Genomic DNA, 15,805 nt, shown 5'->3' on the forward strand with positions numbered 1-15,805 from the left:
ATCCAACGGGTGTCATTAGGGAGGATCTGTTGGTAAGCCTTAGCATCAGCCAACACGGGAGAAGAAAGGATTCTACTCACCCTTGAACGGCAAGCGAACGGTCTATACACTTCAAAATACTGCCGGCTTGTGAATGACAGTCCAGAGAAGCACATTATAGCTAGTCGACACGGCGCCTAGCTTCCATTTCTTTCCCGACCCCCATCTCCTCCAACTAAGGGTAAGCACATCTCGCCAGAGAAGCGCCGTTATTCAGTTAACAGACTACCATTAGATGCCCTTGTTATTGATCAGCACTGCGCAGTATGCGATACGGTGAAGGAAGAAGATAGTGTCAGAATAAAGCAACAAGGAGTAATGGTGGTGGTGGTGGTAAAGGAAGAAAGGGAATACCGGGAGTCGGAGTCTGGAAATCAAGCCGAGCAAGTCATCAATTTTATCTTCCTTGGATAATTTTCAAATTCCTCTAGCAGTTCGAGTGTTTTGTTTTTTTGAATCTCTTCTAGCGGATCTCAAATTGGAAGCTCATAGCTTCAGTTTATTTTTCTGTCGAGTGATTGCAAGTCGGGGTTGCGACCAGTGTTCGATAATACCCTCACTAGCACCACCTTTCATCCCTTGCAAATAATTAGGATGGCAGTGGCAGATGGTCGTTACTCACTGTAGCTAGTTCCAACTTCATCAGGAGAAAAAGGTTCAAAACTCCTTGCGTAGTTCTTTGACCAAGAAGGACGGCTAGAATGTGCCGACAATACCGCTATCAATCCACATTCGTGTCTAGCAACATATCCCTGTAAGCTTAAGACTGGGGTAAGTACTCAATAGGCTTTTTATGCATATTCTTGTTCGGGGGTTGATCTGAACCCTTAACCAAGCTGCACGTGGTCGGTCCGAACCTCAACTGCGAACTCAACTGCGAATCCGCGACTGCCGCTCAGGCGCTCTCTTTCCCCCCACCCTGTCACGACTCACGAAAAGCAGAATCGAACAGATAAATCGTCGCTCCCAAGGTCAAGGCTTTCTCAGAAACGTCACTGTTCAGCAATGAATCTCTTTAAGTTTCCAGAAAAGACGATAAAATCAACTTCTAAGTATGGTTCCCTGATAGATCTTTTAATTATTCTATACCATTGTATAGGTCTCAGAATGCCTTGTAATAACATAATATCGCCACCATTGAAATACCAGGCGCTATACACAACTTTGTCGCTCGGCATCATAATACTAATAGAAGGAAACTGCATCTAATTTTCGCAAAGATCCAAAATCTGCAATTATGATAGTTACCCTACGACTCATCGGACTCACCCATCGCTGGACCATTGCACCTCTATAGTAGTCAAATCATCCTCTTTACCATCGTTTCCCATTATTCTTGCGAGGAAAAAAAGAGTCCATGTACTCCAATTTGAGATGCACGAGAAGTCCTGGTGTACAAAGCGGTATACACGCCTACAGCAAAAAAAAAAATCACTACTACATGATAGATCCTCCCCCACCTCCACTAACGCCAAAGGCCAGCATCTAAGGAATCAAGTATCATTAGGAAGGCTAACGGGTTATATACAGCCAAAGCATAGCCCCTCGACAAGCCCAAACCTATTCTGTATAAGCAGGTGGTTGTTGCGTCGTCCTCCCTTTGCCCCCAAACCGCCTCTCTGACTGCGCAGGAGTCCTCGTAGATAGTGCCGAGTCCTCACTCCGATACACAGGAGTAGAAAGACTCGCAGGGGGCATGGATGGAACTGCAAACACATTTTTTTTTGTCAATATCAGGATTACAGATCCGAGGAAAGGTAAAACTCTACTGTGGAAGGGGCGAGGCGACGTTTCCGAGTCCTCGATAGCGACTCGTCGCCGTTTGTAGGAGAACAGCCAGATGAGGGAGAGCGTGATTGCTACTATCAGCGCGATACACCCCACTGCGATCCCGACTATGGTACCCCCACTGAGAGTTTTTGATGAGCTTCCTGTCTGTGAAGGTGAGGTGGTAGTGAGCGACGTCGACTCTGAAATCGATGTCGGTTTCGCAAGTGCTGTTTGTGAAGGCGACTGAGACTCTGAACTACTGGTTTCGTTCACGGTCGTCGATGCACAATGTGTGAAGGAGTTATTTCTATCTTCAGCATTAGTAAGTTCTATTCGTTCGCGGGACCATGTACTGCCGGTTTGACGTCAACAGGGCGGACCCTACGTTAAAGATAGATCTCACGTACTAGAACCTGTGGGCATAGAATTATACTAGAACCCAATGTAAACGGAATCGTGACATACCACGCTCCATCGGACCAAAATACAGCGTTATAGAAATCGTCATGAATCTTCAGATCGTTGTTGCATACGGCAGCTTGTATGTCGACCGTGAATCTGAGGATCGCAAATTAGATCTTCACCATAGATCATACTGTGAACGTGAATGGTGCATACGATTGGTTAGTATTGGGGGTGCAGAACGAGGTCGATCCGTGCGTCAGGTATTGTTGATATGCGCCGGAGCCTTGGAGTAAAGATGAGAATTAGTGAAGGAGATTGAAACGCACATACGCACCAGCGTCAATGCCGTTGCCAGAACTACCTGTTCCTTGCTGGCATCTACGCGATGTTGACACCCAGCGGCCAGGTAACGCGGATCACTTACGTCAGACACAACATACTCAGCCCGAATGCGATTGAATTGCAACAACAGTCAGCTTTGATTGTGCAATGCAATGAAACAGATTAGCGGGTTCCTATCGCTTTGGAGATCGGTCATACCAACTTGGTCGTTGCATGTATCCGGAGGAGTACTGGGACCCAAGGCTCCCAGTGTATCTGGGAAGATGGGGTTGGACTTGGGTTGGACTGACAGAGAAGAACAGAGCTTTACAATCGCTATTGCATATCTGTCGTAGCCGCTCATAGGTTCGACCTGCCAAAAGTTCAGTTCCGACGAAGGAGGGGGGGTGTAGAGAGCGTACATGGCGTCTCCCCTACGACACTCGTATACCAGTCTGATCCGCTATCCGAACATTGTGTATAGTTCTGGGCAAAGGCATAAGGAACGAGAAATGAGAGGCCAAAGAGAGCTTTGAGGAGAGAGGTTGTTACATCCATGTGAAGTAGGGGGAAGGAAAGATGGTCAAAGTATAGAAAGTGATGGTGTGCAACGAGATATACCAAACAAACCCTTCTTGACGTGACCAGCAGACAATGTGTCGCCGATTGATGCAATGATGGTTGATGTAACACTTTCATTTCCTTGAAATAAGGTGGCCAATTGCTGATGGGAATCATGGGTCGATCCTGAGATTCTGAAAGAATAATTGCGAAGATGGCAAGTCATCACCAAGAACCGACGAACGCAAGCTCAGAGGGAAAATGCAGTATTCAAGTTGAAATCCGGATGTCCATCACTTCCGCGTCGGTTCGAGAGCAACCGTTCCTTTGATGGTAATCAGTAAAAGGCCCATTACCGTGTCTGAGGGTGGGGCATTAATAAGTCCAACGTGACTTCGAGAAGGAACAAAACGAACATTCTATATATCGCTGGTCGTTAGTAGTTGGTAGCCATGAAAAAAGTTGATGGTCTCAGCCAAGGACCGATTAATTAGCGCTCATAACCGGTGTAATCTGTAATCATTTGTTCGGGCTCAAAAGGAGTGATGAATTCGTTCTCGGCGGAACGATGGTAACTCGAGAAGACTGTTGGAGTGAGGTGAGATGTTGATGACTTGGGAGGGAGCGGCCTCCATCCAGGGTGCACCACCCTCCTTAACGAAGAGGCCAATTTTATGATGTACATATCACATATGCAGGCAGCCATCTATGTGTTTGATTTGGGAGAGGGGGAGGGGAGAAGGGGGAACTGTTAACAAGGCATAGAATCAGCCAACATGGATCAGGATTTTGCTTTGGTCTTGTCAAGGATCAGGCCATATATACCTTCTAATACATAATAATACTAAGATGGTAGACAGCATATATTGTAATAGGTCCTGTAATTGTAGCTGAGCATAATTAATCATTTTACTATGATTTATACCACTGCTAAAGCATAGTGCACTCCTTTGTGCACTGGAGGTGGCCCTCAATCCTGACTGTATGCCCTCAGGTCATCTATTAATACCACCACCAAGCTTCCAAATTGGTCCATGATTGTTATTGATCTCAAAATAGGTGGTGATGCAATTGTCATGGAGTTACCTGATACACTGGTCCCTGTTGGATCCCTGTACTGCATAAAAATAGACTGCCCTGCAATCTTAGGTTTTAATGAATTATATCCTAATTATGGGGTGCAAGGATAGCACCACTAAGACAATTAGCTTGTACAGGAGGCATGCAGTGACTTGGGATCACTGATGATTGTACAGCTCAAAGGGGTCCAGCATTCCCAGATTCCATGGGTACTCACAAGGGGGCTTCAGACTGTGTTGGGATTTTGCTGGAAAGTTCTAGAAAGGGCAATCCGGCATCATGCTGAGAGTTGATGAGTAAGCTCGAGAGAAAGAGAAAGTTGTAGTAAATTCCAGATACAAGCCTGGAGAGTATAAATACAAGCTCTGTAGGAGCTGTAGAATAAGAAGTTCATACTATCTGGCCTTACCAGCCTGGAATCTACCCTGTGCAACACTGAGGATTTCCAACAGACTGGAAAGTTATGGGGAGAGGCAAACACCACAATTTTAGGTAGTTTGACCTCAGACTTGATGTGAGAAATGAGTTTGAGCCACACCAAGCTAGTGGGTGCAGCAGTGGCACCTTGTTTGTATAGATTTTGTATGCTCCCTGTAATACCGATATCCATGGCCTTGGGGTAGTCTCTCCATCAAGAAGGAGGAGAAGCTGAGAACTTGGAAGGGCTGTCAGCTTTCACAAAACTTGAAACTCTGACTGCTGGCTCACAGCATATGGAATGGAATCACAGCTAAATTGCACCTGATAGAGTTTCGTGCGTAATCCTAAACGGTACTGAAGCCTAGACACTAGCGAAAAAAAATAGAAGTTCCACATTCTTCATTCAGAAGTGACCGAGGCAGGGGTCGAACCTGCAATCTCCTGATAACACCTCGTAGTCAGACGCGTTGCCATTACGCCACACGGCCATGGCTTTCGTTGATTAATGCAATATATCAACTCCAATCTTCAATTACGCCTTCCTTTAATGACCCCACCACGAACGCCGCCATCGCACTTAAGAACCGTAGCGTCCACTCAACAATGCAGCCCACAAAACTCCGATTTTCCGCATACCCTTCCTCTCCCGGAACTCTCAGTGGATAGGGCCGTTCATGCACCTCCGCAGTATTAAAATGACACGCCGCGGAGATGGTGTACGCGCCACGCAATTCCATGTCCTTCGTACGACCCAAATTCAACCTCGGATACGAGCCCCATGTTACGGAGGGTGTGCGCACCCTCCCTCAGGCAATCGAGTACAATGCCCGGTTTAACGGTGACAGGGTATTCGCACTGCAACTGCATCCTCAATCACAAGACAGCGATGAGATAGGGAGGAAGATCACCTTTGCAGATCTCGCGCACGGTGTGGATGTGGCAGCCAAGTGGTTAGTCGAGCGCGGGGTGGGCGGCGATGAAGAGAAGGGAGGAATCGCGGTCCTCATGGGAAGCGACGTGGGGTTGTTCATCTGGGTGGCGGCAGGTATGAGGGTCGGGGTGCCTGTGCGTCGCTATTTGGCTCTTTTCGTTCCGTTCTTGATCTGAAGACCAGGTTCTCCTTCTCTCTGCGCGACTAACGCCCGTCGCAATCGACCATCTGCTCTCCAAGACGGAGCCCAACCCCAGACTGGTGCTCACATCACCTCTCACATCTCGACTTACTCCTTCTCCTGCCCCAGCTGCACCGACATGGGTCGAGGCCCCAACCTACACGGAACTCCTCTCAAAAGCGTCAGCGTCGAGCATCGCTCTACCGCCCCATCCCCCCTCCAACACCACCGAACGCACAGCCATCATCCTCCACTCTTCTGGGACGACCGGCCTCCCGAAGCCCATCTACCACGCTCACGGATACGTCCTCGGATATGGCCAAGACCATCTCTTCACGCATGAACATGTCGAGGCACTAGGATGGAACGTGTCCACATTGCCTCTATACCACGTATCTACCATCCTTGTGAAGGGATGACGCGTTTTCTGACATGTTTTTTTTAGGGCTTTGGACTGTTGGCGCCCATGATGTCGCTGAGCATCGGACTACCCTTCGTACTCCCCGGCGCTGGCACGATACCAACCGGAAGGGGACAATTGAAGGTTCTGGATGCGCTCTGTGCAAACGCCGGACATACGAATGGGGTGAAAGCGGACGGCATCACGAATGGCTACTTGAACGGAACGATGACGCATACGGTCCTCAATCGCGTCGGTTTGATGCTTTCCGTCCCCTCCGTTGTCGAGGATCTCCTCACGATACCTGGTGGCGTCGACGCACTGAAGCGTCTCGATGTGCTCGCAGTAGGTGGCGCCCCGTTGAAGGAGGTAACCGGCGAAGAGCTGGTGCATCGAGGAGTCAAGCTCCTCAATCATTGGGGTCAGTGCCCCCGCCTAATCATTCCCTGTCAATGACCTAATTCTTCCCACCAGGCGCCACGGAAATCGGAGCCATCGCTGTCGTCCAACACGTTCCTGCAAACTACGACTGGCACTACCTCATCCCACGACAGGACATCCCACTCACGTTCACTCCTCTTGGCAAGGGTACATACCGACTAAGTGGTCGCGCGCCAGGCTGGGAGGAGGACTACGTCGTGCAGGATCACCTACTCGGTAACCCAGCCAAGGAGAATCAATATCGTATCCTCGGTCGTAGTGACGATCTTGTCGTTCTCGCTAACGGGGAGAAGGTCCGTCCAAGTGGCATCGAACAGGCGCTGGGAGAGTGCCCTGGAGTAAGGGGCGTCTTGGTGTTCGGACAGGGAAGGGAAGGATGTGGTGTCCTCGTCGAAGTCGATGGCGAACCATCAGCAGACTTTGACGCTTTTCTCGGAAAAGCAAACGAGCTGGCTGACAAGCATGCCAAGGTACCGAGGGAGATGGTCGTTTTCATTAACCCTGGTGGGTTGGTGAGGACGGATAAGGGGAGTATCGCGAGGAAGGCAAGCTGGGAGAAATGGGAGAAGGAGATTGTGAAGAGCTACGAAGACGCAGAGCAGGAAGAGGAGCCGATTATGGATGCGGATGCGGGTGTATGGGTCGCTCGGGTGCTGAACGAAGTTTTGGGCTATGACATTCCTGAAACGAAAGACTTTTTTGAGTGTGGAATGGACTCACTCCAGGCTGCCCGGATACGGAGGAGGATCGGACGTTCGCTGAGAGTCGACGTCGAGACCGATTTCGTGTATCGGCATTCGACAGCAAGCAGGCTTGTGTCCGCAATAGAGAAAGTGAGGGCAGGGACGTATGTTTCTGAAGAAGTGGGGAGAGAAGAAAAAATGCGTAGGATGCTGGAGAAGTACCGGGCGGAGATGCTTGGAAACAAGGTGGTCCTGCTCACTGGTTCAACGGGAAGCTTGGGCTGCTTCCTGCTAGCGAGACTGGCCAATGATCCCGAGGTCAAACGTATTGTGTGTATCAACCGGCGCGGAGGACGCGAGAGGCAGGAGGCGGAAATGCAAAGACGGGGCGCTGGTGTCATCAACTGGTACAAGATCCACATGCTCGAAATTCCCGATCTTGGAGACGTCGACGACCAGCTGGACGATGTCAGCGATGACGTGACGCACATCATCCACAATGCGTGGCCGGTCAACTTTTCGCGGGGCTTGGAGAGTTTCGAAGGACATGTACGGGGCTTGGTCAACCTGGTGAAAATAGCCCGGAGGTCTTCAGCAAAGAACGTACGCGTCCTATTCGCTTCGTCAATTGCTGTCGTCGGTCGGTATCCCTCTCAGCCTGTACCGGAACAGCCTGTCCAGCCAGAGTCGACGGCTGAGTTTGGGTACCCCGAAGCCAAGTGGGTGTGTGAAGAGCTTTTGCTCTCGCTTGAGGGGAAGGTCCGAGGGAGCTCGGTGAGAATTGGGCAGATGACGGGGGCGGAGGGAGCCGGGGCTTGGAACGAGAGCGAGCATTTCCCTGTGGTGGTGGGTGCGAGCAAGGCCATCGGAGCGCTCCCTAGGCTTGAGGGTACGCTCTCTTGGCTGCCTGTCAACCGCGCCGGTGAGATCGTCGTCGAGCTCTTGTTTTCGGACCGCTTCAAGCCGATATACCACATGGAAAACCCTGCTCGGCAGGAGTGGACGGCTGTTATCGATACTCTGGCGGATGTACTTGGGATACCGGTTGTGGGATATGCGGAGTGGCTCGAGAGGGTGAGAGGCAATGAGCAGGTGAATAAGCTGATTGAGTTTTTGGAGAGGGATTTCGAGCGGATGGCTGCTGGGGGTGTCGTGCTTGGGACGGAGGAGGCGAGGAAGGATTCGAGGGGGATGAGAGAGTCCGGTGTGGTGGGACGGAAGGAAGTTGAGGAGTACGTTAATTATTGGAGGCGCGTCGGCGTGCTCTAATGGAACGTTGCTTCGCGTATTTGCATTACTTGTAATAATATCATAGACTTCACGAGCTGGCACCTTTTTTAGATTTACTGCGAGGAATAGCATAGTGGTGCGTCAAATAGGGATACCCACCTAACCCGTACCGTCAACACCTCATGTCCACAGCTCAACGGTACAATACGGTATATATCACCCCTTTGTGGGCTTTGGTTGTGAGGCTGACGGCCGTGGTATCATCTCGATGCCGAAGCTGAATAGGTCATTGCTATTGCAGGTAACGAAGCTTTAGTTCGATATCCGTAACGTGTTGTTAAAACTTGGGTCAGGCCTCAGTGCTAGTGCTCAGCTTTGGAGTTCGCTTGCCCAAGGCACCTCTGCTCAAGTGGGACTTGGCAGGAGGACACCACCATCTACACCTAATGTCTTTGCCCCTTGGCCTCTGGAAACAGGTCGGTCCCGAATCAAGCTGCTCTTCGTCCTCACTACCAGAAGGTGGCCTTCGAGTAACCACCATGGCGGTGCTATGCTATAGGAGCAATGTGTTCAGTAACTGTCCAGGTTCGAGCCCTGGTAGGCTGTTCTCAGCGTCAGAGACCGGGAAACATCTTTTTATCGGTGCGGAGTGGTCGGCTCTGACTTGAAAACGAGGTGACCAGCCAGTCACTCGGCAAAGTATTTCATTACAAGAGGAGATGCACACAGTGACTAGTGTCGATGGACGAAATCACGAACGCGATATGACACCAGGGGCAGAGGCAAACTAAACTATTTTTGCACGGATATCTATTCTGTTCGTACCAGGAGCACACCACGGTGGATACAGGGAACTCGGATGGACATGGTTCTGTTCTTTTACAGGCGGAGATGCTGAGATCTGATCACAGGATGTGTTTCCCTATCAACCTAGAAGTGGGCTCATTATGCCCCGGGAGTATAAAAGATGTATCATACGTCCTTCTCTTTCTTGCTAGGTTCCAGCTGTTTGTTTTGATTCAGGCATATGTTGTTTGCAGGATCTACTGACCCTGATTTAGAGCTATAGGCAAAATACCATTTATAAGGCAATGTCATTCCGGGCAAAGGCGACCGACTTTCTGGAACCTGTTGCATCTCTAACGTCGAATCCAAGTTTTCTGCGGCACCAACACCTATACGAACAATTTTGCCTCTCATCCTCACCCCTCACTGGGTACTATGCACTCCTGTTTTGAGAATGATGTTATCATTGTCGAGGCACTATGATGCAGGAGCAATATTCTCAAGTAGGCCAGGTTTGAACCCTGATAATGCCTATGAGAGCCCAAGACCCCTTTTTTAAAATGCCAATTTCTGTTTTGCGACTGCTGGATATCTGATAACTACCATCGTTTACTTTTCCACCTGCCGCCTCGTTGCTGATGAGAAATAGGAAGGGAGGATGTTTGGCATCTACGTTTTTGAGACCTTCTCGATGGGAGTCTAGGATTCAATGGACGAGCTCTCTTCCCATCCATCATGGCAGCAAGGCGATTCCACGTATCATCAAATGTCTATCCCTCAGTGTTGTAACTAAACTCGAAGGATGCATGCCTTTTGCATCCTGTCAATAGGTGCCTTCATGGATAGACTGAAGCACCGAGAACTATGGCGAAAAGCTTGGAGGAACCACCTGGAGTCTGAAGGTGACAGGTATCATAGAGAAGTCACATAAAAGGGTAAGTATTAGTGCCCTATGCAAGCAATATATGAACTGTAATTGTTAAGATGAGCGGTAATTCTTCAGCGCTCACCCGGATTTCAGGAGGGAACCCTCGCAAATAGGTAAGGGTCATCATTGTTTGTCTGCCAATTTACCTTCATGACCCGTGTATACATAATAGAAGCAATACAGTGTAACAGGGAAAGCCGAGGAGGAGAGCAATGCTGACAACCGAAGATCCCGACATTGACCGTGCTGGGATGCGCGATAGTTGACATTACAATAATAATATCATTCTTCAACTCAACAACAGAGCACAATTGGCATATATTAGCCAGAGTATAGAGAGTCAAAGACACGATATTGAGGTAAAATCAATAGTTAAGAAGGGAAATGGCAGAAGCTGCAGGCAAATAGAAAATAAGTAATGACGTAGCTACCCGGTCTGTAAAGAATCCATATTCCTTTACATTTTGTCCATTTTAAAAATACCAGCCTAACTATACTATGACAATGTATCAATATCAAGCATCGTTCAAAATTCCGTTATTCCGTCGGCGAAGGCAAACTGTGATATCACCAACAGGATCCGCGATGGCACTCCAACTTTTTGGATCCATTTCCGGCAAGGCAGATTCGGGAGAGGAGATCTCGTACATTTCGAGGAGCATTATCAGCCAAAGCTTCATTGCATATTGGGCTAGAAATCTTCCCTTGCACTGCAATGTGTCAGATGGTATTTCGTTGGTGGAGAATAGCCAGCCTCACAATGTGCTCCCCACTACCCCAGGTCAGAGTGTTCGGTGCCTTCTCCGTCCCCGCTAAGAACCGATCAACTCTGTAGGTCGCGGCATCCGGATAGACGGAGTTATCGACGTGAATCGCCCTGGTATCACCAAACACATAGTCACCCCGCCGGATTACGAAGGACAAATCCCCGGAAGTGATGTTTGTGTCAAATTCGACCTCTCTCAGTGAGCTAGACAGTCCCACCATCCGAATACTTTCTTTGATAGCGGAGTCGACGAGCGGAAATCCCGGAAGTAGAGACGTTTCCTCCCTCAATGCATCCAGACTTCCTCCGTATCTCTTCGTGATCGTCTCGCGAATTTCAGAGCACAGACGTTCTAACGCATTGTGGTCTTCCAAAATGAATGCGACCATCCAAAACATGGATCGATGCAAGTTGGTGTGGAGGGACCAGTGCAGCCCCAGCAAACAGGCAGCTTGATCTCTAATGGATAGGGAACCGCTACGGACCGAATTCAGTGTGTGTGATAGCGCTTCTCCTTCGATATCTCGGCTGCCACTTCTGTCTCTCTCTCGAATATATGACACGAAGATCTCCAGAAGCCTATTGCGTGCGCGGATCCCTGACCTCGCAGTAAAGGACAAAGGGCCCATGAGGGTCAATAGGGACGTGTCGAGAATACGATAGTCAGCGTAGGTATCAAGATGAAAGGAAGGGCCAAAAAACGCGATGGTGAGTGGCTCGTATGCTGTGTAGCCGACTAGTTCTGAAAGAGTAAAAGAGTAGGTCATATTTTCAAGATTCCTGAAACGAACGTGTAGCCTGCAGTGAAATGGATTCTTCATGTCTTTTGCGATGACGCTCTTTGAAAGGAGGTGGTCCAGTGACGGAAGGAAATGACCATGGAGCGGAATCTCAAGCTCATCAAGAGCACAGCGGATGCCCAATGGACCGAAAATTCGGGCATGGACCTTCTTGGCACCCAAGGATTTACTGCGGTTCGCGAACATTGCTTTCAACAAAGTCCTATCGGATAATACGACTATGTTCTGCGTGCCCACGCTAAACCTGTAAAAATTGCCATAGCGCTTCCTGTAGAACCAGACATTCATATGTGGGTCCCTAGCCTCGACGTATTATATTTGTTTTACCTGCATTCCTGAAGCCAAGAAGGTCGCCTAGAAAAGAATGCGAACCCGGAAAACCAGTTTACGACGGGTAGGCAGCTGCGAACGACGGGGATATCTTTGGGGGCTCGAAGCCGATATACGATGTCGACACAGAGAATAAAAAAGAGGGTGATAGAGACGTTGATCAAATGAGTGTGGTCCAGCATTGTAGCGTACGTAGGATATGGTGTGGGGTCGAAGAGTTCTATTATATACAAACTGATGTTTCCCATCTCTGGGTTGACTTTGAACCAAGATTCCTGTGATGGAAGGCGACTCGGACGGCAGAGTGTCGGAATAGGACAAAAGAAGTGTTCCAGCAGCCTTGGGTGTGGGATTGAATCACCGGGCGCCTAGGGGGTTCTGAATTGATCACTCTTTAGAATGATGTTCTTGCCCAAGTTCTGCAATCCCTCATGCTATATCCAGAAAAATCGGTTCCTGTGAGAAGGCTAGTTGTCAAGTGAGCGCTAATATCCAAACATGTGCAGGAGAACTTCACATCACGGCAGTGAAGGTTACCAAGGTTATGTATTGCATACTACCATCATACAAGTCCGTACCAAGTGCGACCATCCGAGTCCGCTGAAACGTTAGTCCAGAAACGGTGATTAGCCAAAACGGTCTGCATAGAATCGCCCTGAATTTACGCGGGTTCGGAAACCACGAGAAGCCTCCTTTCGCCATGAGAAAAAATCGAACAAGAGCCTAATAGATACGCATCACCGACTAAGTTTTTGAACTTCTCAAATCATATACTCAGCCGCTAGCGCTTCAGAATATATCCAAAGTCCTTTTAGTACCTACCATCAGCAAAGATTTGAATGACAAGCTAGTGTGCTTTGACACTGCGCTAGTCAACGACCCTGCCTACACCGAACCATGGAAGCTCCGTCGCTTTCAAGTCCTCACCCGGTGGCCTTCAAGTTGCTCTATGATCGTCACTATTTTCTGTATCATCTGTTGCCAAATTATAAATTAGACCTAGAAGTTGTCACATTAATACGTCCAGGATCGACTTATTACTAAACTGGCACACAAAACCTCCTGTAGCAATGATATCCGTTCTCGTCCGTCTCATAAATAAGGCCATGGTGCTCCACATGTGTCATGAATGCCAAATTTCTGCTGAACCTCGATAGATCGTAATGGAACGTGTAGGGACAATAAGTCGGAGGCCTTCCACGCGAAGATGCACTCGTGCAGCGATATTCGCATTCAGGGAGCACACAAGGCTGAGCCAAAGAGGTGAGTGTACCACTTTGATAGAATAAGAGAAGCGTGCGCGCACGTAAATAGAGAAAAAAATACGGCCGCCTGACAGAAATATAGTAGAATGAGAGGTAGAACACATCCAATGTACCGATGCTTACGTTTATTGTAACAGAAGACACCAGAATAAGGAGCCATAGAACTGTAAGTGGCGGTCAGATCGATACAGAAAGGGAGAGTCGTCGCTGCCTACTGCAAACTGCCTGATATGACGATCAGATGGTAAACAGAAAGTTAATGACGCGGCTTACCAAGTAGTTCCGGGCGCCGTCACACATCAGTGAATCTAAAAGCTCACTTTCGGAACGACGCGGTTTTTCCAGGGAATTGTAGATGGTGATAACAATCACAAAGACATCAAAGAGCAACTAGGAAATGTTTTGGGAAAAATCAGAAAATGGATGCGGTCGCTTCTTCGAGGGAAATGGAACCCACCAAGACACCTACTGAGCAGGGTACTGTCGGCGGTATTCTTTCGATGTCGCAGATATTCTGGGATTCGGCTACAGGTAAGCATTAGCAATGAATTGTTAAAATAGACTGGATATTTGCCTCCGGTCTTCAAGTAGCTCAGGACCGACAGGGTCGATAGAATCGTTAAGGCTGTTATGCAGATACCGAATGCAACGAGCAACGTCTTGCGAACAGACTGCCTGTGATCCCAAAGGCGATAGACGCGCATCATGATGTAGACTACAGTCGGGCGGTCAGTAAAGACCCGATAAAACAGACCACACCATACAACCCACATTGTGAAATAGTAGCTACGATAATAGCAGATTCGTTAGCAAGCCAAACCACTGCTTTACATCTGCACGTATGTTGTGAGTGACTTCTCTCAAGAAGCCAGTGTATCTTACGTCTGGATATGTCACAAACGTCAGGTTATCAGGAACGCAAGACAAGTTCGTTAGGTACTGACATTGCTATCAGGAGAGCGTCCTAGTTCACTCGTCGCTAGAGTCACAAGTGAGTAAATATCCCAGGGATATGAAGCGTGTTTACGGACCATAAAGACGGTATATTAACACTGCTTCCGTAAAGTAGCGATTCAGTATGTGGACAACTTTCGTAAGAATGCGCTCGTTCAGAGGGCCCCACATTGTTGCTACTTCTTCACCAAAAGTCAGGCAATGGTCCCACAACATCAAAACCATCGCCGCAGCTACGGTTGTCAGAATCTATGCACTGTTGTGATGAACTACATGAAGGGTTACATACCAGGTGTATATGTTATAAATAATATTCGGTCAACTGGAATGGAGACAGTAGACATTGAGTATTATGTGGACGTGAGATAACTGAGGGATTAATGAACTCACAGTCGTCAAGTCGTCAATTATACGGATATCTGAAACTTGGTTCTTAAAAATAGCCCGCCTCTGTGATGAATAGAGGCAGTGAATCGAAAGACGCTTCATCGCAAGAACATGAATCTAATAGTAAGAAGACCCTGAGTCAAACGTGATTTGCACCGTTCGTTTGATAAGAGGGTGATACAGACGCCGTCGGAGGAGCAGCGATAATCATGTTATCGGATCAAAAAGTTGCGGATATGATGCCTGCTGTCGTTTCCGTTTCAGCGTGACTTTGAGCCTGCACTGTCAAGATCCACGGATGCCTGCCCTGAATGGGGGGATTGGGCAGTGAAGTCAGGATAAGCAAGACCCACAAGACTAACGATAGACAAGGAATATCAGACACGGCTTGTGCGCTCAGTATGAGGGGACCGCGGGAACTGACAGATTTACCTTTGTGTTGATCAGCAGGAGAATCACGCTTTCGAGTTTGAACCGCTTTCTTGATGTTAAAAGAAGCATCTTTCGCAAAGCGCACTTAAGGCAGAACAAAAGCCGCTAACCAGTGCAGCCGACGGCCTGTTATCGATTCAACAGAATCGAAGCATAGCCATAGCCTGAGAGAACTTGGAGGAACATATTCAAGACCCGATAAGGAATTCTCGATGACACAAATGTAACTTTGCCAAGCATGGCCTTTTCAGTCTAATGATTAATGGTCGTCCTGGAACAAAGATACCAAATCGGTTTGAGAGCAAAGCCTCCATGTTTCGTCAAAGTTGTAGAGTTCAATCCTCTCAACTGCAAGCGCCCAGATTGGGTCTCTCTTGCATAGTACACAGCCAGAGGTTTGGATACTAGGAAACATGCAGCTAAAACAGGTGCAAAAAAGCGAATGAAAACGTGCCTTTTTGGACAGAGCGAAAATCGTCAGGTATTCAGCTCGACTTTGAGTGCTATGGTCTCTCCATGTCATAGAGCGATTCATGAGAAGGTTTTAGTAATAGCCAGACACTGGGAATCACGGCATTTGCCAAGCCCGTAGAGCCAGTCTCTATCCGTGTACTTAACCGCTGGACCATTTAAATGATTCTTTATCATTTGTTAGGCCTTCGACTTTTTTATATTATCCCAAGCAATTAGAAACA

General features: G+C 48.3%; 4 protein-coding genes and 1 non-coding gene across 5 annotated transcripts; 1 reads left to right on the top strand and 4 right to left on the bottom strand.

Moving 5' to 3' along the window:
• Positions 1 to 1,480: 1,480 nt before the first annotated feature.
• On the bottom strand, positions 1,481 to 3,219 carry BT62DRAFT_932624 (uncharacterized protein). The gene is made up of 10 exons (XM_043186391.1): positions 2,958 to 3,219; positions 2,867 to 2,908; positions 2,755 to 2,811; positions 2,639 to 2,690; positions 2,549 to 2,592; positions 2,428 to 2,497; positions 2,275 to 2,367; positions 2,243 to 2,248; positions 1,809 to 2,161; positions 1,481 to 1,745 (listed from the first exon to the last, which is right to left on the bottom strand). Exons 1-10 carry the CDS (start codon positions 3,091 to 3,093, stop codon positions 1,600 to 1,602), a joined length of 999 nt encoding a protein of 332 aa, XP_043039026.1. The 5' UTR covers positions 3,094 to 3,219; the 3' UTR covers positions 1,481 to 1,599.
• Positions 3,220 to 5,006: 1,787 nt separating this feature from the next.
• Positions 5,007 to 5,084, bottom strand: BT62DRAFT_t91. The gene has a single exon. It is a non-coding gene; the product is annotated as a tRNA-Arg (tRNA).
• A 64-nt stretch (positions 5,085 to 5,148) lies between these two features.
• On the top strand, positions 5,149 to 8,704 carry BT62DRAFT_932626 (acetyl-CoA synthetase-like protein). Its single transcript, XM_043186392.1, has 4 exons — positions 5,149 to 5,661; positions 5,711 to 6,100; positions 6,154 to 6,529; positions 6,583 to 8,704. The coding sequence occupies exons 1-4, from the start codon at positions 5,332 to 5,334 to the stop codon at positions 8,499 to 8,501; spliced, it is 3,015 nt and encodes a 1,004-aa protein (XP_043039027.1). The 5' UTR covers positions 5,149 to 5,331; the 3' UTR covers positions 8,502 to 8,704.
• Positions 8,705 to 10,691: 1,987 nt separating this feature from the next.
• BT62DRAFT_920251 (cytochrome P450) lies at positions 10,692 to 12,030 on the bottom strand (the record flags this gene model as incomplete). Its single annotated transcript, XM_043184207.1, has 2 exons — positions 10,692 to 10,886; positions 10,936 to 12,030. 2 exons carry the CDS (start codon positions 12,028 to 12,030, stop codon positions 10,692 to 10,694), a joined length of 1,290 nt encoding a protein of 429 aa, XP_043039028.1.
• A 1,165-nt stretch (positions 12,031 to 13,195) lies between these two features.
• BT62DRAFT_1006505 (uncharacterized protein) lies at positions 13,196 to 14,516 on the bottom strand (the record flags this gene model as incomplete). Its single annotated transcript, XM_043177252.1, has 10 exons — positions 13,196 to 13,322; positions 13,379 to 13,404; positions 13,461 to 13,501; positions 13,553 to 13,562; positions 13,611 to 13,727; positions 13,795 to 13,862; positions 13,901 to 14,052; positions 14,128 to 14,221; positions 14,278 to 14,316; positions 14,369 to 14,516. The coding sequence occupies 10 exons, from the start codon at positions 14,514 to 14,516 to the stop codon at positions 13,196 to 13,198; spliced, it is 822 nt and encodes a 273-aa protein (XP_043039029.1).
• Positions 14,517 to 15,805: the final 1,289 nt, after the last annotated feature.

This window comes from Guyanagaster necrorhizus, assembly GCF_019112545.1.
Source record: "Guyanagaster necrorhizus MCA 3950 unplaced genomic scaffold BT62scaffold_14, whole genome shotgun sequence".
In the NCBI taxonomy this organism is placed as follows: domain Eukaryota; kingdom Fungi; phylum Basidiomycota; class Agaricomycetes; order Agaricales; family Physalacriaceae; genus Guyanagaster; species Guyanagaster necrorhizus.